The sequence below is a fragment of the Notolepis coatsorum genome (assembly GCF_963971535.1).
Source record: "Notolepis coatsorum genome assembly, chromosome: 18".
Classification (NCBI taxonomy): Eukaryota; Metazoa; Chordata; class Actinopteri; order Aulopiformes; family Paralepididae; genus Notolepis; species Notolepis coatsorum.
In genome coordinates this window covers 44592860-44615347 of record NC_140182.1, presented here as the reverse complement: position 1 = coordinate 44615347, position 22488 = coordinate 44592860, and the positions used below count along the sequence as shown (strand labels likewise).

The window sequence follows — 22488 nt, the reverse complement described above, 5'->3', positions numbered from 1 at the left end:
ATCCCCATTTCCAAAACGAAAATCCATCATTGACCATGACCAGTGATTATCATTCCATTCGCTGTAAGTCACAACAGCGCACAATATGATCAAGACAAAACTATTTTCATGTTTTTCGTTTGGAGAATAACATTGGGAAAATTGATTGGACGTTTAATACATTTCCGTTTTTAATTTGACAAAAGGAAAGAACGGTATTTGATCCGATATTTCATGTGGTTTAATAAGAGAGAAGACAAAAATGCATTGAAAATTAGACGTGAATTGAACATAGATTGGACACTCCATATACAGACCTATTTACGTTTATTCATGCAGCATTTGTTCACACGTTCAAATATGGTCATATGTCTAGAGTGTAAAACGACGAGCTCAAATGAGTAATATTATGACCCTCCTTCAGCCCAGAGAGCCGTCAGCTACGGAACTTAACGTTAGTGTTAGCAGCTAATTTACTAGCGCTAGTATATTAGCGCATATTATTATCAAAACTAAATGTATACGGGCGTTAGCTACTATCAAAGCAATATGCTAAGCTAAATGTCGTTATTATCATCTAAGGGGAGCCATTCATGAGAATCGTCCGATTTCGCCTGCGTGTCATGTTGTTGTCAAGAGCTTGTGATTATTATTCCGTGAATGCAGAGAGAGAGAGAACACCTAACGGTAACGTTAGCCCACTTGGCTAAGCTAGCTAGCGGGTAGCTAACGTAGCTCCGGCTAATTGAGCAAATTAGACTAGTTGAGCCAGATATAGCGTTATCTCGTTCGGCACATTTCGCAAGTCTGGCAACATTTGGAAACTCCTTTCGTTCACTTGGTGGCTAGGTAAGGCACATTATGTTTTGATACAGTTGGTTATTGTGTGACTTGTCAGCTAACGTGAGCCAAACATGAAGGCTTGGTGGCTGGCTAGCTAGCGAGCTAACTTTACAACCCTGTGATTGTCAACAATCAATGCTGCAAATAACCAACAGCGACAGCATATGACCAACATTTGGGTGAAAACAAAGTGTCCTGTTTTTCTAAGACATTGTTCGCTTGATAGCAACCGTACGGTTAGGTTATTGCTGTACAGTAAATGCCTCCTTATTTCATCATATATTGGCTGGCTAGCTACAGAAATATCAGCATTTATCTAATAGGATCTATTGGTCACGCTGAGATTTAGGTTGGCTTTGCTCAGATGACTTAACAGTAATGTAATTTCAGTGAGGTTATACCACAGACTGAACATGTATGTTCTTATCTTTCTAGTTTCACTTCCCCTGTTCTCTGTTTGGGGTATTCCTTCAGGTGTGTGCGCCTAGAGGAAGTGAGAGAGAAACGGCTTGGACCTTGGACTAGCAGCATTTATAATGCTCGGATCCTTCTATAATACGACATCTGACCCTTCCCAGTCAGTCTAAGCCGGCCAGTTACAATCTTCCGGTCCCACCATCCCAGCCTCTCCGTTTGGGACCAGTATGATAAGTGACACTGACCCCACCCGGCCCGTCGGGATGAGACTCCCCCAAACCAAGCGCTGTAAATGATATGATAGTTGCCGCTTGGTTAGCTTTCTGTGCCTGCAGGAGCCTTGTGCAGGTTCTGCTCCTCCTTTCCTCCACAAAACCCCATCCTCCATTCTGGGAGAACCTCGCCAACGCGGTCTCTGGCTCCGTAACCATGGGCAACAGCTGCGTGTGCCGGGAGGACAGTGACTTGGAGGATCACCATCACGGGTCGTCACGAGCGACCCGAGGCCAGGCCAGGCGGGTGGACCATGGCACCGGGGTCAGTGTTGATACTGAGGCACGGAGCAGCCGGCCCAGAGACCCGGTCCGTCCGCCTCGCAGAGGCCGTGGGCCCCACGAGCCAAGACGGAAGAAGCAGAATGTGGATGGGCTGGTGCTAGATACTCTCGCTGTCATCAGGACACTGGTAGACAAGTAAGTATCAATTCACCACAGCTTGGTTCTCTTTTTTTTGGCCATTGGGAAAGAGTTGTTCATGTTCACAAGTATTGATGGGCTGTCCTAGATTAATAGGAATAACATGAATTCTTCAGCTGAGTTGTATTCCCCATAGTGACAATGGGGTGGCCCATTGGAAAGGTTTAACGGTACAAGCAGAATCAGAAAAACATTGTGGTTTAGATGTTAGAGCATTTCCAATGTACAGTTTCTACGCCAAATGTATATACACTCCTTTTCTGGACACTTTTGTATCACAAACAGTACTGTATTTGCAAATCTGATATGTCATAAATGTATAGATGTAGCAGTACTGTCTATCTGTATGTCATGTATGTCATATATGTTATGATGAATTGAAAATGGGGGACCCTGGTGTAAACAAGACGAAAGTCTTTCTCTGGTCTGCATCCCCTTAACAATTGTATGTATTGAGATGTACTGTACTGTACCCATTCTGCAATCTGTTAATAAACTTTTCAATCAATCAATCAATCAGAGGTAAGCCAAACATGTTTCACTGTTATCAATACCATTGTTCACAACAATAGCAGTGTTTGCTCTGTAATTGTTTGATATCATTGGTGGCAGGGGGTAATTTTTGGTGTTGGTTCCACATCCATCACTGTTGCCTTAGTTTTGGTTCTAGTGCAGGTTGTAGCACTGCAACTGTTAATATTTGGATACTGAGGGAAATTTAACTAGATTATAATGTTTTGGTGATTTGATTTCCAATTTTCTCTTATCTTGCTATGGTGGTCCAGGTCCACCATGTCTGAAAGAATGTAAAGGAAACACTAATGTAGATACAACATGTATGGCACGGTGGTGCAGTGGTTAGCGCTGTCGCCTCACAGCAAGAAGGTCCTAGGATCAAACCCCAGCAGGGCCTTGCTATGCAGAGTTTACATGTTCTCTCTGTTTGCATGCATGCATGGGTTTCCTCCGGGTACTCCGGTTTCCTCCCACACCAAAAGACATGCATGTTAGGTTTCCTGCCGTTGCCCTTGACCATGGTACTGGCTTTACAACTGGAGTTGGTCCCCAGGCTCCGCACTATGTGTGGCTGCCGAGTGCCGACTGCTCCTAAATAGTTAGGATGGGTCAAATGCAGAAGACTAATTTCCCCAAGGGGATTAATAAAGTTTCTACTTAAAAAGTGTATTCGCGCTTAGGAGAGGAGGACTAAACACAGCCTCAACTGTTAGAACTGTTTACATAAAATATCCCCTCCACACATGTTTTTAACACTTTAAAAGTGTAAAAAAAATGTTTAACAATTTATTTGGTATGGTTTTGTCCACCAAAAATTGTCAATATACAACTGAAAATGTCTTGGCAGCATCCCTACACCTTTGCCCTCATTGAGAATACAAGGATCTATGAACGCCCGCCCCCCCTCTTGGTTATAACTAAGAGATTCGCTGAAAGAATACTTGTTTTATGCATATAGCACTAGATGTATCAACTTATAATACGAGTTTCATGTTAGCATTTATTTCACATTAGCAATTAGCATTTGCTGAATGACAGCGTGGCCAGCTGGGCAATAACAACCATGATAGGTTCGCAGGATTAGTTAGGTCACACACATTTTGTGGAAGTACAGAGAAGCCCCCCTCCAGTGGAAGAATGTGAAAAGGGTGCTCTGGTGACAAGTTCTGCACAAATACAATCTGTACAGTTACGCCTATCATCTCACCCCTGCCCACTTTGACAACCTAGGATGGCTTAGAGTAGACGACAGAGTACAGCAACTTGCAATGGGCCTGGTCTACAAGATACACTACGCGACCAAGGTACCCATGTACATGTCAAAATACTTCCCAAAGGTCAGTGAATACCACGATCACAACACCAGAGGGAGCTCCACAAATCATGTAAAACCCAGATTCGGCTCAAACAAGGGACTAAACACGTTTCGCAATTATCCCACATCAATGTGGAACGCCCTACCTAAAGCTGTAAAGGAATGTGAATCACTACCCACTTTCAAAAACACTCTCAAAAAACACCTACGTGAGACTGCAATTCGAAACTGGCCCCTACAAATGTCCTAACCTAGTTGTACAGTAAATGACCAAGTAAGGCTTTGTCAGTATTCCAATGTACAGTGTAAAATGTGTGTGTGTCCCCTACCCAACCCCCCCCCCCCCCCCCCCACACCTCCAATGTACAGCCCGCACCCAACCCACCCAACCCCACCCCACCCATCCAACCTCCTCCAATGTACAGTTTCTACGCCAAATGTATATACACTCCTTTTCTGGACACTTTTGTATCACAAACAGTACTGTATTTGCAAATCTGATATGTCATAAATGTATAGATGTAGCAGTACTGTCTATCTGTATGTCATGTATGTCATATATGTTATGATGAATTGAAAATGGGGGACCCTGATGTAAACAAGACGAAAGTCTTTCTCTGGTCTGCATCCCCTTAACAATTGTATGTATTGAGCTGTACTGTACTGTACCCATTCTGCAATCTGTTAATAAACTTTTCAATCAATCAATCAATCAATCAATCAATCAATCAATCTCCCGGATGGTAATGCACATCATTGGATTGGATTGGCTGGGGTTGTGCATCAGAAAAAAAGTCCGGTCCGGGGTTTTCCCATCTCGGGCATGCAGTATCGTGTTACCAGATTGACTGAGGACCCTCAGAGAAGCGTCGATTATGTGTTTCGGACTATAACGTTGGATCAATAAACGCGATCAATATTTGGAATGGCGATCAGGAATTGGATTAATCTTTTTGCAGAACATCTGATGTGAGGTAAGGACTCTATTTTACCAGTATTGGGTTAATCGGATGTTTTTTTTCTCAGCCATCGCAGCGTGTGTGTGTGTGTGTGTGTGTGTATGACGTTAGCGCTGACCAGGTCATGGATAATAGATTTTTCAGCCCGCTTCTCTAGCGTGCATAAGTACACATATACTATCGATAATCTAGCGTTTATTTGAAAACGATTCATAAATCAGCCGAAAAATGCCAACGTGTTTTGTGTATTCCACTAAAGAGCTATTATCACGGAATTTCTCGGGAATTACTAGAACTCTCAAACTATACTCGTATTCAAAACGGTATAAAACGGAAATGTACCAATGAAAAAACAATCCGTTTCTTACATGTTGACTGCAAGCAAGTCATTGATAAGCGAGGGGTGTTTTAGACCCATAGCCATAGCCATAATTTAAGATATAGTTTAAGCCTTCGCAAATTTCCCCGACCTCTCATTGACTTCAGCGCTGGCACTCTAGCCCATTATGGTCAAAGGGGTGTGGCACTCAATGTGTTAACAAGGAAAATATGATTGCATAATTATGAAAACATTGTTTTGGTGTCACTGGCACACTTAACGCTCAGTTAAATAGTCAAATTGGAACCCAGAGGGTCCGGGTGAATGAGACGTTAACATCAAACGGCTGCAGCAGAACTGATCCGTCACAAATTATATAACCCACACACACACATATATGATGATAACATGATGAACTATGGCTTAACCTGTTAACCTGTTAAATTGGAGTGGCTTAAATAGAAAGCAAACGAATACGTATTCACACACACACCAAAGATGCTAGCTATGCAAACTGTTTATTTTCTTCTTTCTTTCAGTGATCAAGAGCCCCCTTACTCCATGATCACCCTGCATGAGATGGCAGAGACAGGTGAGATACACACGCACACAGATTCTCTAATTATTTCTGCAGTGAGGCGTGTCTGACTGCATGTCTCCTCAATCTAACCCGCCCCCCATTTATCATTATGTATTTTAAGAATGGTCATATATTGCAGCCTTTGCAATATTAATATCCTGTCTTTTCATATTCTCTTTACCGAATTTCCCCAAGAGGGATCAATAAAAGTTATCCTTATCCTTATTTCAAAATCAAGCCGATACATTGTTCAGCGGTGTCTCTCTCATGCAAAAACACACTCCTCTTTTACTTTTGTCTCTTTCTCTCCCTCCCTCCCTCTCTCTCCTCTACGTTCTCACACTAATCTGAAAAATCAGCCTTGTCATACTTCCTATTATATGGTAGTTTAAGTATAGGACTTTATGTTCCTATGTATAACGGCATTGAAAACAGTTCATGTGGGTTGTATTTTATTGCAGGGGGCACAGTAGAGGAAACACTTAGTTTGCGTGACAAACGTTAATGCCATTGGTTGGTGACAAATGGTGAATATTCATATTTTACATTTAGTCATTTAGCTGACACTTTTATCCAAAGCGACTTACAAATTGTGTACAATAGCATAGTAGTATAGGCATAGTAGTATAGTAGATGGTAGTATAGACATAGTAGCATAATAGGTAGTAGTATAGGCATAGTAGGTAGTAGTATAGGCATAGTGCATGCATAGTAGTATAGACATAGTAGATGGTAGTATAGACATAATACATAGTAGCTAGTAGCATAGTAGATGGTATGGTAGTATATACATAGTAGCATAATAGGTAGTAGTATAGGCATAGTAGGTAGTAGTATAGGCATTAGGGCTGTCCCCGACTAAGGATTTGGATAGTCGACTTTCATTGGCCGAAATTAGCCGATAGTCGACTATTAGTCGACTATGAAAAAAATTATTTGAAAAAAAAGGTATAATTTTATCATTCCATTTGGGCTGTGGGGGGTGCTTAATGTCTGAAGGAGTCGACGGAAGGCTTCTTGTCCTCTGCAAAAGCATGCAATTGGTCCACTGATGGATACATCTTGATATTTGTCTAGTCTAGTGTGTTCATTAGATGGGTGAAATCCTCTTTCAGTGACTCTGTGCCTGTTTTCTTAGGCAGTTAGCCTCTGGTATGCGTGCCGTTAGCGTTAGCCACGCTTCTAGGCCTCTTTTCTTTTGGAAAGAATGATACAAAAAATATATAATAATAATAATAAAAGTATTATTTTTTATTTTTATTTTTGCATTCAACTATGAGGTTGACAGTCGACTACGGCTCCTTTCGATCGATTAGTCGACTATTCGACTAATAGGGGTCAGCCCTAATAGGCATAGTAGTATAGACATAGTAGATGGTAGTATAGGCATACTACATAGTAAGTAAGTAAGTATTTATAAAGCACCTTACATGTCATGTAGCTCAAAGTGCTGTACACAAACATACGCATATATAAAGCATCACATTAATAAGACGACAGTAATAAAAGTACGGCAATAGGCAAAGCACAGTAAAATAACATTTCAGTCAAAGATCAATACATAAAATTAAATTAAAATTAAAAACACAATAAAAACATTTCAATAAGATACTCACTTTCCCTAAGGCATGGTACACTATTTGTAAGCTAGACTGTATAGGTACGTTTTAAATTTTCCTAGTAGCTTAGTAGATGGTAGTATAGACATAGTAGCATAGTAGATGGTAGTAGTAAAGGCATAGTGCATAGTAGTATAGACATAGTAGCATATTAGATAGTAGTATAGGCATAATACATAGTAGCATAGTAGATAGTCGTATAGGCATAATATATCTACTTAGTAGTATAGTAGATAGTAGTATAGACAAAGTAGCATAGTACATTAGAGTTGGGCTCCATATTCCGATCGTCCTATCGTCACCCTGCGAGATTGCCAATAGCCGATGCTATTGCCCATATTTCTCCCCCTCTCCAGTCCTATGTTCTCCTGTGTTCCTGGGTCGACAGCAGCACACGAGATTCTAGGCTATTGTTCAAGTCATGTGATAACTAAACTTGATTTCTCCTGTGGATTGTGTCGACTGATACAGCCGTTCGTCAGATCGTTGCATTGTTAATTGTAGCTCAGCAAATACTTGTTTGTGTCATCTGACTGGATTGTCAAAACCTTGCAACCGCAAGAGAGACTTGGGCTGGAGGAGGTGAGAGAGATAGTGTGGTAGAGAGACATCCACTGCAACAACATTAGAGCGACCGGAAGAATGAAACTCACACAGTGAGCACAGTCAAAGTCCAAATTTCAAAACCGTCAAACCTAGGGGTGTAACGATGCGACCTCACAACGATTAAATTCGATTACGATTCTTCAGCCAACGATTCAATGCATCATGAAATCTCTTAATTTGACCACGATTCGATTCGATACATTTTCTATCAGTTAATTCCTAAAAAATACACAAATGTGGCAGGGGGAACTGATTCACTCAGCATGAATGGACTGTCTATAGGTCAATAAAAACAATACACACACAAAAAAAACATTAAAAAAAATCTTAATTTTCTATTTTAATTTCGATTATAATCTATTCTAACATTTTCAAATCGATGCAGTTGAATAGTCACATTAGGATCGATGCATCGATGCATTGTTACACCCCTAGTCAAACCTAATCAAAATATAATATATGCTTTTATGGCATTATAAATGCTCTAGTGTTTTATCTTACATATTAGATAATTTTATGTTAAGATTGTTAAACTATTGCAAATAGTAATGCAATGAACTTGTCAGTGCCACTTTTGCAGTGGTGCTCTCATTTCTGGTGAAAGAATCACAATTGATAAAAAAACATGACGTTGGCAATCGCTCTGAAGGTCATCAAGCCTCAAAGTCATTGTACATTGGCACCCATAGTACCCTATACTACATAGTAGTACTATAGTACCATATAATACATAGTAGTAACCATATAGTACGTAGTAGTAACCCTATAGTACCATAATAGTACATAGCAGTACCCTATATATAGTAGTAACCCTATAGTACATAGTAGTAACCCTATATAGTACATAGTAGTAACCCAAATTACCAATCAGGTCTCTGACATCAAGGCCACCTAATCATCCCTCCCCCCTTAATTGGCTGATATCAATCCCCGTCTCCTGAGCCGTTCAGCCATTGTGTAGTGTGATGTGTGCCTCGTGCCAGTGTATGGCAGCCATTGAGCCTGCGTAGCCCAAGGTTGGGTGCTACCAGTGGTGGTGAAGGAGGCAATTTCCACCCTACATTGTGGGGAGTGCTTTGAGTGTCTAGAAAAGCGCTATATAAATGTAATGAACATTCATTCATTCATTCAACCCGGCCTATAGTACCCTATAGTACATAGTAGTAACCCTATAATGCATAGTAGTAAAGACAGTAAGATGGTCCGTTTCTTTTATTCAGATATTGATTAAAAAACTGATCCTTTTGTCGAAGGTGGAAGATTGGGGAGGTTTCAGCTGTCCTGACTGTGGTGGGACGTTTGTTCCACCACCATGGAGCCAGGACAGAGAATAGCCATTCAGAGAATGTGTTGTACTGTATATGTGCACTCTCACGTGTGTGTGTGTGTGTGCGCGCGCGTGCGCTGTTCTCGATTTGTTGTCCTCTAATGAAATAATTAGTGTGTCCTGTCCCCTGCCTTGGCGGCTGGCCTCATTAGGGTATGTCTCAAACCAGCGGCATGCATCTGAGAACAGGGAGCAATGAGTTTTCCTTTTATCACAGTTGTGGTGAAAGTGCATTGATAGCCAGAAATGCCTGGGACATATTTTTTTGTTTGCTGTTTGTTCAAGAGACATGCCACTTCTCTGGATTAGTGGCCATTGATTCTAGTCATAAATTTGATTATTCAGTGAGGCTTACATAAACAAACCTTTGATCCTATTACGATTGCCATCACATAACAGGGAATGCATTTGGCCCTTTATTGATATTGGGTTAAATATTTTGACTAACAGACTCAACGACCCGGAGAGACCTGGGGGCCAGATCAATACGAGTCTCAGTTGCTTACTGACTGAGTCACTGGCTGGCTGGCTGGGTGTCTGGCATCCCCATAGTTGAAACATACATGTGTGAGTGTTGTAGCTACTGACCAGACCAGAGCATCTGAGTGTTGTAGCTACTGACCAGACCAGAGCATCTGAGTGTTGTAGCTACTGACCAGACCAGAGCATCTGAGTGTTGTAGCTACTGACCAGACCAGAGCATCTGAGTGTTGTAGCTACTGACCAGACCAGAGCATCTGAGTGTTGTAGCTACTGACCAGACCAGAGCATCTGAGTGTTGTAGCTACTGACCAGCCCAGAGCATCTGAGTGTTGTAGCTACTGACCAGACCAGAGCATCTGAGTGTTGTAGCTACTGACCAGACCAGAGCATCTGAGTGTTGTAGCTACTGACCAGACCAGAGCATCTGAGTGTTGTAGCTACTGACCAGACCAGAGCATCTGAGTGTTGTAGCTACTGACCAGACCAGAGCATCTGAGTGTTGTAGCTACTGACCAGACCAGAGCATCTGAGTGTTGTAGCTACTGACCAGACCATCTGACCAGAGCATCTGAGTGTTGTAGCTACTGACCAGACCAGAGCATCTTAGTGGCTGGACCTGCACAGACTCGTGACAACAGCATATTCTGTATACAAAATAAAGCAAAATAAAGCATGTCACGTTAACTTGGTACAGCAAAAATCTAACCCTAACTAACCTTACTGTCAGGCACTTGTCCTAATAAACTAACCTACACTGTAGCACTCAACACTTTGATGAACATTGTTACTCAGGCTCAGCTGATAGAGTTGTGCCTTCCTGCTGACTTGTCGTACAGAACTTGTAAGTCGCTTTGGATAAAAGCGTCACCTAAATGACTATGTATGAAATGTAAATGTAAAAAATTTAAGCAGTGTATTTCTGACAGTAGCTAACGCTACATTCACTCTGCATCATCTGAGACTTGGAGTTCTATCAGTTGCTTGCATTGGATATCAATTCATTGTCAATTTCATTGCTTTGTTTCCTTTTGCATCTTTGCTTAGTTAATTTGTATTTGATGCTATTTACTCGCCCTTATTGAAGCAAAGATACGGCCTGGGGGGTGACGTTGGCTTTGCCCACTTAGTATTGGTCGCCTTTAGCTTAATGTTAGCGATGGATGCTAGCTGGCGCAGCTAACGTTAGTGTACGGAATTCTGTACCAGGTATCAATTCATCAACTATGTTCCTAGCTTGGCTTTCTTTTCCATATTAGCAGCAAAGCACACATGGGTTGTGTGGTGGGTGGCTCAACCTTCGCTAGCCAGTAGCCCTCAAACTGTAGTGCATCAAGTACCACTGGGTGTTAGACAGGATATACAGTACAGTAATACACATGGTTGTTTACATTAATCATACATATATCCCCATTCCCCACTGGCACGTATCCAAGTCTGGCCTCGTCTTGTGGTCTTCCTGTCAGCCGACACAGCCCTGTCGGAGCCTGCAGGTTGTTGACTTATTATTGCAGATCTCGGCTGCATTTAGTAATTCTCAACATAATCTCGGCAGCTGTGGCTCCCCACTGCTCGAAACCCGCCTCCACTGTCACAAGAATAAGACAATGACAACAAAGCATAATACATTACATAATACATATACATTAGCCTATATCACAAAATGTTTGTAGAATATATTTGAAATCTATGTAGCTGCCTTTTTGGAACAGTAAATTAAATGGCGTGACTGGATCCAGAAGTGAAACTCTAAGATCTCCCAGAGAAACACTGGTCGTATTCATCCTAGCTGGTGTATGTTGGTGCTGCAGTGATCGGAGAGGAAGCTGATCATATCATCAAAGCATTTGCATCTGAAAGTGTTTCGTGTGGAACCTTGTCAACCATGTTTCTCCCCCTCCTAATGAAAGGTTGTCATCTGGGACTGTATCTATCTATGGCTTGACATTAGCCCATGGAACATTCTGTCGGGAGTATTGGGGAACTTGCTGATTCCAATGGCATAACCTTTCCAGTACCACTACCACAGATCAGTTTCTTGTTGGGCTTTATAAAATCTACGAGTCTGCTTATGTAATAAAAACATGATAGCCTGTATAAATAGTGTTGTTATTGATCAGCGGAATTGTGTGTGTGTGTACAGTACAGCCTCATTCATCTAAATCTAGAGAGATGGGAAGTGAGTCAACGGGCTTCGTGACTGATATAGAAACACAGACTCAGATTCCCAGTCGGTGTTCACTCATTGCGGACCACGGGTCGGGTCATAGCAAGTTCAAGTTCAAGTTTCAAGTTTCTTTATTAGTTGTCATACAGAAATACAGAATACTTTGCATGAAATGCTTCTTTCTGTTTTGCTCCTGAGAGTGTGCTAGATAATAACAAGATAGTATAAAATAGAAAGTCATGTACGTAAAACAAGTGTAAACAACAAATGTTCAATATACCTATATACAGTATATACAGTGCAGGGTACAGTAGAAATGGTGAGGTATAGTTTAGCTTGTGGTGCCACTTTGTGGTGGTGAGGTGCAATAAGGAATGAGATTGATGTGCAAATTTCCTTACCAATAATTATAAATATGGGCGGCTACGTGGCGTAGTGGGCAAGGCGCTCGCCTGTTCGAGCCCAGCGCTCCACATTGCTTTCAGTTTAGCTGGTCGTTCATACTAATACACATTGGCCGTATTAGGGGGTGGGAAACTGATGGGTGGGGATCGGGCGTTGTGGACAGCGACTCCTACAGGTCGGTTGGTGCGCCTGCGCAGTAGAATCAGGAAGTGTCGGGGGCAGCGTGAGCCTCCCACGCGTTACTCCTCGCCACTGAGAGATCGAGCTGCGCAGGTGAAAAGATGCGACTGCTGTTACCTCAAGTACCGGAGGGGACTTGTGCTATGTATGACTTAGTCCACATTGCAGCCGGCTTGTGGGAGGCAAGAAACAGCGTTCGTGACAGGGGAGGGTTGAATTGGATGATACGAAATTGGGATGGGAGAAAATATAGAAAATGGGAGAAAAAGTGGATAAAAAAAAAACCCAATAAATATAAATATAAAATGTGTCTAAAGTGGGTGCTACAGTGTGTTGTTTATTTAAAGCGATTGTGCGTGTGGATGTGTGTGCTGTGGTTGTATTGATGGTTTGTTATTGTTCATTGTTCATTGAGCATCCTGATGGCCTGGGGATAGAAGCTCCTTCTGAGTCTCTCTGTGCTTGCCATGAGACTCCGGTATCGCTTGCCTGACCGCAGCAGTTCAAAGAGGCAGTTGTTTGGGTGACTGGGGTCTTTTGGGTGGCTGGCGTCTGCATTCATGCCACACTTTCAGTTTCATTTAGCTAGTTTAAAGAGGAACCACGTCAAATTTCAGAATTCATACATGTTATTCCTCTGGTCTAAGACGGTACAAAAATATTAGTGAAATTTAGCAACTTTCTCCCAAATCCAAAAACTAGAGTGCTGAAACTTGATGTTATCAAGGATGACGTCTGAAGCTGCTCCATAGACAATGAACTGGGAAAGACTTTATAGATGATGCTGAGAGAGTATCTAGTGAATGTTCTTAGTTAATTACATTTTAGGTACATTTTCTGTTTCAGATCTGAGAACATTACTATAGAATAAATGTCATTTGGATATGAAAACATGTTCTGTGGGTCCACACAATTTGTCTCCCATTCATCGTCAACGGAGCAGCTCCAGACTTCACGTCAGATGTGACATCACAAGTTTGACCCGTGTGGTTTCTGGCTCTGGGAGTAGCTCATGTTCACAAATATTCATTCAACTGTCTTAGGCATATTGGGAATTTTTATTTTAGTGGTGTTTTCCTTAAGATGAGCTCAGCTCACTCCATTTTCATTGTTCTGGCTGTGTGTGTGTGTGCACTGCAGCATGTTAATAAACACGTCACAGGGACGGGAAGCCAAATCATTCATTCTATCATTACTGTTTGTTGCTGTTCCATTGTTTGCTTGTGTTTTGCTTTAGTATTGATTGCAATTGATGGGCCCGAGTCTGTTTTTGGTACTTATTCAACAGAGCAGCTTGAGTGTGAAGGAGAGTGAAAGTGAGAAGGAGAGTGTGTGTGTTGGTGATTGTTTTCTTGTGTTTGGGTGTCATGGGGTGATTATACCCACATAACGTGTGTATTATAATGATTTGCATGTTATGTCACTGTGTGTGAGTTTGTGCATGCAACAATGGAGCATAGCTGGGTATTAACCACCAACTACTGGACTCTACAGCCAGCCAGCCTCTTGTCGCCTCGTTGCTAGGCTGTAATGTTGACTTATATCGAAGGTCTGTTGTGGCTTTGATGTGTGGGAGCGATGGGGATGCTGGTGAACAGGGAGCTAGGGGAGGTAGAGGTTTGTTTCTGCGTCACCTTCTTCTACACAGGAGGGAAGCGGAGGCTTTCACATGTAGCTGACGCTCGTATCCAAGGCAGCTTAACACTTTGAGTGCCAACGACGCTATATGTCGTTAGTTCATGCCGACCGTTGAATGCCAGCGACAACATATAGCGTTTGTTTGTCGTTTTTTTTTTATTAGCGATTTGAATTCATATTCATCAATCTAGTCTCACGTTAGTGCTGCAACCTCTCTCTGAGCTCCATTGGGAAAATACCGCCCCCTATCGTCTCTCCCTGTTGTTGGATTAGACTGATGGGGGGGGGGGGGGGGGGGGGAATCCAGTTTCCTCATTTTACTTATCCGGCAAGCCATCCGAAGAGATCCAAGTCTTCGCCGACCCTCAGAACAGCGTGGAATCGGTATTTCCAGTACCCAGCGCTGAATCAATAAACGCGATCGATATTTGGAATGGCGATCAGGAATTGGAATAATCTTTTTGGAGAACATCTGATCTGAGGTAAGGAATCTATTTTACCAGTCTTAGAATAATCGGATCTGTTTTCACAGAGATATCAGCGTGTGCCATATGTGTGTGTGTGCTGATCAGGAAATGAGAGAATAGATTTTTCAGCTCTCTTCTCTAGCGTGCATAAGTACACATATACTATCGATAATCTAGCGTTTATTTGAAAACTATTCATAAATAGGCCGAAAAATTAAATTTTTTTGTGTATTCCAGAATATTCCAGTAAAGGCCGTTTATCACAGAATCTTTATATTTCTCTGAAACTTTCAAGAAAACGAGGATTTTTCAAAATGGTATAAAACGGAAATGACCATGTTTTGAGACGGGGACCCGTGGCATCCAAAGTGTTAAGAGACTATCGCCGCCTGTAGGAAAAGCTAACATGTAGGCAACATCCCAGGTATTACAGCTGTCTGAAAGATTAGAGTGTAAGAGATGGCAGAGGTAAAAGAGCCTATTTGTTTATTTTAGTTTTCATGCACCAGACTGTATTAATTCGTTTTTTGTTTTACTTCTTACAGCAGAAACATAATTTCCTCTCACAGCATCGCTAGAGCTCATATCTGTAGCCTCATCTCGCCAACTTCCTTTAAAAATGTATGCTTTCCCGTTGCCCTGTGGCTCGTAGTGTGAACTTCCAGTCACAGTGAGTCGCTGTTAGTCACTGTGGTTTCCAAACTGGTGCGTCATCAACTTTTACCCCCCCAAAATGTTGATGACGCCACATCTGACGAACGTGCTCTTGTTACTGAAGATCCTGAGTCAGCTCGGTGGGACACTTGGCCCGACTCCGGTCATGCTTCTCCTCCATGTTGAGCTCTCAGGTGGCCTAGTCAAGTCAAGAGTATTTATATTGTCCAATATCACTATTACATGTGTCCACGGGCCTCACAGGCTCACGTTACAATGGAACGGCAACCCCTGACCTTTTGTCTTCTGACCTAAAGAAAAATATCAACCATAACATGTCTTGATGGTCTCTCTCTTGCATTAGGGCTTCAGGATAAGTTCTAGTAACACTGTAATTGCACATAAAGGTTATGTGATGTTAGAGGGCATTCAGCCCTCCACAGCAAAGTACCCATCTCACTCTCCTCTCCTCTCCTCTCCTAGACGATGGTTGGCTGGAGGTGGTCCAATCTCTCATCCGAGTGATCCCATTGGACGATCCGCTTGGGCCTGCTGTGATCACTCTGCTATTGGATGAGTGCCCCCTGCCTACCAAGGTCGGTAACGGTTATGTGTGTCATGCACTTGTTTGTGTGTACATCCATGTGTATTAGTGTAGTAACTAGGGATGCTCGATATTGGCTTTTTTACCGATATACCGCTATTGTCCAACTCTTAATTTCCGATACCGATATCAACCGATACCGATATATGCAGGGTTTCCCCCCCCCAAAAAACGGAATAATTTCAGGTAATTAACATTACATATCTCTTGTCGTGTAATTAACACAACATTATGCATACTTTGACAATAAATAAAATAATTTTGTTCTTACTTGCTTGCCTGGGTAAATAAGGGTTAAATAAATGTTAAAAAAAAAATACATTTTTTTTGAAAACCGATACAGATATTTTCCGATATCACATTTTTATGCCAATATTGGCCGATAATATCCGACATCCCTAGTAGTAACCCATCTCTCTCTCTCTCTCTCTCTCTCTCTCTCTCTCTCTCTCTCTCTGTCTGTTCAGGATGCTCTCCAGAAGCTGTCAGAGATGCTGAGTCTGAGTTCTGCCGTAGCTCGACAGGATGCCCTCATCCCTGCTAAACACAGAAACACCACGGCTGTATTGGGATGCCTAGCTGAGAAACTGGCTGGTATGATGTATTCAAACACCTACACTATGGCAGGAAACAGTCAGCGGCTGATGTATTCAAACACCTACACCATGGCAGGAAACAGTCACTGGTGGATTCTTGAATTTACATTAATTCATTCAGTCATCATTCTACCTGCCAAATATAATTATAGAAGAGTTTGGTTGCTTACCTCCCAAAATAACGAATGGAGTGCGCATTACCAGCCACAGAGCCACAGCATTTAGCATCTGGTGTTAAGAGGATAGTTGTGATTTTTACTTACCAATGATGTTATTAATTGGTAGAGTCCTTTCTCAGCACAATCCATGTTGTTCCTTCCTTATACTAGCTCTGTCTAGTTTGCCGCAAAGTCAATGGGGTCACGCTCATGTCTGTAAGCAAACTGAAGCTCACTAAAATCTACATTGCGTGCAAACGGGAGTACATTTCAGTGAGCTTCAGTCAAGCTTGTACAGACGGGAGCTTGGCCCCATTGACTTTGCATTAGTCTGTGGCTAACTAGCTGGAGCCATTATGAGGAACAGCATGGATTGTGCTGAGAGGATTCTACCGATCAACAGTATTATTGGTGAGTAGGAAATAGGGCTAGGGTTCCAAAAATCACAACTATCCCTTTAATTTCCCATCTTGAGCCTCACACACATGCATTGGCACTGCAGCACACACACACACACACACACACACACACACACACATCTGAGTGTGTATCTGTGATTTAATTTCCCTTGGCACGCCCTTTGCTCCTAGCAGGTATCTATAGCATAACAAGTAGGGAGAAAGTGAAAGAGAGCTGTCTAGGCAGGTTTGAGCTGTACCCTTGTTGGCTTATTATCACACCACAGAAAGTCTCTCAGGGGACAGGACACACGTGTGCATGCACACGCACAGTATCCCAGGGCTCAGGCCCTTGGCCTAAGGAGAGAAGAGTTACTAGTTCACAACAAGTACATTTATTGAAGTGATAACTGGAGGCGTTGTGGTGTTTCTTTGGCCTGGACATTCGGTCACTCTTGGAATCTATTTATTCTACACTGTACAGACGGAGGTTACTAACAGAAAACCTCAGAGCCTACCTCGTGATTGCAAAACTTTCAGATGTGGGATATATATCGCACGCTATCGCATGCACTTATCTGTGTTTCATTACACATATGAGTGCATGCTTATTGCTTACCATTGCTTATTGCAACACTACTATCACCGACATCTAAGAAGGGAGATCCCCCCCTTTAATGGCCCTTCTAAGGTTTCTCTCCTCCACATTGCCTGTGGTGCATTTTTTCCTATTGCTAGGTTTTAGTGAGTTTTTCCTTACCTTCGCGTGGGGTATGTCTGGGAGTGTTGCATTTATTTTAAATTTTTTGGACTTTATGGTGTTTTTGTTTTGTTCTTGATTTATTGTGATGTTTCTTCTTGACTTGTTTAAAGAAGACGTGTCCGGCCCATGGGGACATTAACGTGTGTTTGATAAATTTGATTTGATTTGATATAAATTAGTGCTGTCAAACGATTAAAATATTTAACTCGATTAATCGCATGATTGTCCATAGTTAACTCGCGATTAATCGCAAATTAATCGCATTTTTATTTTTAATAAATTTTTTACCTTAAACAGATCTTTTTCAAGTTCCAAGTTTTAATACTCTTATCAACATGCGAGTCAACAAATGCTTGCTTTGTGCAGCCATTTAACACAAAAGGATGACCCTCATGCATTGCAAATTTGCATCAAATTCAAAACAGAGTGATGCACAAAATAACTTAAAAGAAAATAATAATTTAAAACAATGAATAAAGTGTGCATGAAATAATAGGGGAAAGAAAACGTTAGGAACTTGTTACATTCACACACACAAGGGCTGATTAATCACACACCCCCCTCTCTCCCTCACACACACACTCTCCCAGATCTTTTTCTCTTTTGCCCCTTATCTCTCTCACCCCCCTCTCTCTCTATATCTCACACACACACACACACACACACACACACACACACACACACACACACACACACACACACACACACTTCAGAAACAAACATAGTATCAATGAGAGCATCAATAATACACCTGAGTGAAGTCTAGTAAAAAGAAAAAAAAAAAAAAATTTAGTTAATCTTGAGTTAAAAAAATTAGTGGCATTAATACAATCGGGAGTTAACGCGATATTAACGCGATATATTTGACAGCCTTAATATAAATATATTTGTGGTGATCTTGTATTCACCGTGTTTTAGTCCACTATCAATAGCTTTGATAGAAGCATCACTCTCGTCCTCCTGCTCCTCCAACTGTTTTTAACTTGAGGAAGACTAGCATGGTTCAATATTAGGGGTGTAGCGACCGCAGTACAGTATTGAAAATTACATTGAATACAGTATCAACATTTTAAAACTATTGACGCTTCTCCTTCGCTCCTTCTCTTTCCGAGGTCTTTAGTTTTTTCCTCTCAGTTTATCATTACACCCTCTACTGAATTGAACGTGTAACTAAAACTAAGACCCAAATTACCCAGAACATTTAGTCCCAGGAACTACTTTAACTAAGACCCAAAGTACCCAGAACATTTAGTCCCAGGAATTACTTTTCAGGCACCGAAAAGGTTTGTTCAGCCCATTGTTGTCTGCGTTTTCACCTTGGTCTAAAGATCTGCCAAGATTAGGCAAATTAGTCCGTATGAAAAAGGTTCAGGCATTCCAGTGTCTGATTAAAGTCTGGTATAGTTAACTATACTAGAACATGACGGAAAATCTTCTCTGATCAGATCTTCGTGATCACGATTGAAATTAACAGACCAATGTTCCCTGCAGATTCTGGCAATATACTCTATTGGTCCTCGCATTGAACAGGAACAAGCAATAGACTGCACAATACACTGACAACATGGAGTCCAGATGACTCGTAGTGTATTTCCAAACAGGGCCTTGTAGATTGGCCTCTCTCCGTGCCAGTCGGGTTCCAAACCTTCATGTCATCATTGCCACACAGTTGTTGTTGAATTATTGGCTCTTTTCATCTTGCTGAATAGGCTTGAATTTGATCTTCAATCCGCTATGAAAGACGTAGTGTCCGTCAGTTAACAGCTCAAATTTTGTTGAGAATTTACTGATCATAACGTTGCCTTTCTCTTTGTCAGGTCCAGCCAGTATCGGTCTTCTGAGCCCAGCAACCCTGGAGTACCTCCTAGAGAGCCTGGTGAGAGAACATGAATGAATGAGTTTATTTATTTCGAACATAAATTAAAAACAAATGAAATAAATATTTATTTTTTAAAATAAAACAATAAAGTAATAAACATCCATATATCATTCATCTGTGCTCACTTATCTCCCCACAGTTCTGCAGTGTTTGTTGCTTTTGCAATCAAAATACACTTGACTTTGCTGTTGCTTTTCTAAAACTTTCACAGTATTTCAGAAAAACCTTTGTTTCTTTTTGATAAATTGTGGGGATTGGCAAAATGCTTTGATTAGACCATTTATTGTGATAACATTTAGGGATGCAGCTATCTGGATTCGATTTAGGCTTTTATTACTCTCTTTCTCTCTTTCCCTCCTATCTATCTATCTCTCCCCTTCTATCTCTCTTTCCATCTCCCCTTTCTATCCATCTCTCTCTCTCTCTCTCTCTCTCTCTCCTCTCTCTCTCTCTCTCTCCAGAGTTCTGAGGCTCACCCTACAGTGATGCTGTTTGCTCTTATCGCCTTGGAGAAGTTCTCACAGACCAGTAGGTTCTCACTCACTCACTCACTCACTCACTCACTCACTCATTCACTCACTCACTCACTCACTCACTCACTCACTCACTCACTCACTCACACTTCTCTTCCTTGGCTCACTGCGTCCTCTGCTGTCCCAGGTGAGAACAAGCTGACTGTGTGCGAGTCGTGTATCAGTGACCGACTGGCCGTCCTGGAGTCCTGGGCGGATCAGTCCGACTACCTTAAGCGCCAGGTCGGATTCTGCTCCCAGTGGAGCCTGGATAACCTCTGTGAGTATCTGTGTCTTCATGTATGCGTGTTCAGGATGCGTGGGGTCGTGATAACTGATGATTCGATGAATAAACAATAGATTGTGTCCACACGGTATCTTTTCACCACAGATCAACGTTTCCATCCAAATGATCCAAACGGACTCTATTATTTATTGATCTGTCCATCAGCCCCGCACCTGATACAGTTGGATGGGTGTTTGCCTGAGGCTGTAACTGAGGCATCACTGCGGATAGGGAGAGAAAGTAGAGAGTTATGGTCGTTCAAATGAGATGAAAGCATGGATGACCTCCTCAAGGTCAGCAAATGATAAGAAAGACATGATGTATAACCTCTCCTCTCCTCTCCAGTCCTGAAAGATGGCCGTCACTTTACTTATGAGAAGGTCAACCTCGGCAACATCAATGCCATGCTCAACAGCAACGATGTCAGCGAGTACCTCAAAATCTCCCCCACTGGACTAGAGGTAAGGGTGTGTGTAGTTGTGTGTGTGTGTGTGTGTCCAATGCAAAACTATGTTGGTGAAAAATGTGTTGGCCTCATAGAGATGCATAAAGTGAGCACTACCTATTGACCTAAAGTGTTCCCACTGCTACTGAGCCGTTAAGACAACACTGCTTCTTCCTCATTTGAGATTCAGTTGTGGTTGGAACCACAATTACTTCCACATAGCAGACAGAGCGATTGGGCTCTGTAATCTCTTTACAGACTAAACGGGAGCCTCTAGGTGGCGGTCAATCGCCTCCCCCACACATGTTGTAGAAGAAGATTGTCTGCCCCACATGCAGTCAGGCCATGAGGAATGGGATCTTTCAGAAGTACTCACTCTCTGTATCTCTATGGATGGCCTATATGGCCAGGTTATTAAATACCTCTCTGTCCCTCCCTATCACTCCTCACTCTCCCTCCCTCTCACTTCTCTCTCTCTCCCCCTCTTTCTCCCTCTCTCCCCCTCTTTCTCCCTCTCTCTCCCTCCCTCTCTTTCTCTCTCCCTCTCTCTCACTCCCCCCTCTCACTTCTCTCTCTCTCTCGCTCCCTCCCTCCCCCCTCTCTCTCTCCCTCACTCTCTCTCCCACCCTCTCTCCATCCCCTCTCTCCCTCTCTCTCCCCCCTCTCTCTGTCCTTCCCAGGCACGGTGCGATGCCTCGTCCTTTGAAAGTGTGCGCTGTACGTTCTGTGTGGACTCTGGGGTCTGGTACTACGAGGTGACTGTTATCACATCGGGGGTGATGCAGATCGGATGGGCCACCAAGGACAGCAAGTTTCTCAACCATGTACAGTCTTTCACTATCTTTCTTTTTCTTTTCCATATCTTTTTCTTCTGGTCTGTCTTACTAATTTATTTATTTGATATGTGAGTCTCTTTTGATAAGATAAAACATATATATTTAATATTTCCTACCTTAATTTATATATATTTCTTTTAATAAATGTAAATATAAACCACTGAACATAAACCAGTTGTACAGTATTTATATATATATAATATATATATATATTACACAGTCAGGTCCATACATATTTGGACTTCAACACAATCTTCCTCATTTTGGCTCTACACCACCACAATGGATTTTAGGGTATTTACATCCAAATCAGGTGAACAGTGTAGGAATTACAACCTGTTTCTACATGTGCCTCCTCCTTTTTAAAGCACCAAAAGTTATTGGACTAAAACTAACGATCATAAATCAAATTAAAAGCTGAAATCAAAGCTGAAAGTCTGAAAAGAAAATGGTGTCAATGTCCAAATATGTATGGACCTGACTGTATATAATATATAATATGGATACAAGTATAGTGTGTGTGTGTTCCAGGAGGGCTATGGGATAGACTAGAGTACGGTGTGGGTGTGGGGGTGGGTGGGTGGTTTTTCTTTTCTCCAGGAGGGCTATGGGATAGGTGATGATGAGTACTGTGTGTGTGTTCCAGGAGGGCTATGGGGTAGGTGATGATGAGTACTGTGTGTGTGTTCCAGGAGGGCTATGGGATAGGTGATGATGAGTACTGTGTGTGTGTTCCAGGAGGGCTATGGGGTAGGTGATGATGAGTACTGTGTGTGTGTTCCAGGAGGGCTATGGGGTAGGTGATGATGAGTACTGTGTGTGTGTTCCAGGAGGGCTATGGGGTA

At 42.1% G+C, this 22488-nt stretch overlaps 1 protein-coding gene across 3 annotated transcripts in view; it reads left to right on the top strand.

Annotated features, from left to right (window-relative positions):
• Positions 1-438: 438 nt before the first annotated feature.
• The window catches only part of rspry1 (ring finger and SPRY domain containing 1), a 34728-nt gene continuing 12678 nt past the window's right edge, over positions 439-22488 (top strand). The window contains exons 1-10 of one of the 3 annotated variants that reach the window (XM_084334581.1): positions 439-828; positions 1297-1931; positions 5583-5635; positions 15650-15762; positions 16238-16364; positions 19503-19561; positions 20026-20092; positions 20225-20356; positions 20708-20823; positions 21488-21631. In XM_084334581.1, the coding sequence (XP_084190707.1) occupies positions 1537-1931; positions 5583-5635; positions 15650-15762; positions 16238-16364; positions 19503-19561; positions 20026-20092; positions 20225-20356; positions 20708-20823; positions 21488-21631 (1206 nt within the window). In that variant the 5' untranslated portion in view covers positions 439-828; positions 1297-1536. Of the gene's footprint in view, positions 1932-5582; positions 5636-15649; positions 15763-16237; positions 16365-19502; positions 19562-20025; positions 20093-20224; positions 20357-20707; positions 20824-21487; positions 21632-22488 lie in introns of all 3 variants that reach the window. The other 2 variants (XM_084334583.1, XM_084334582.1) reach the window with 2 other exon arrangements.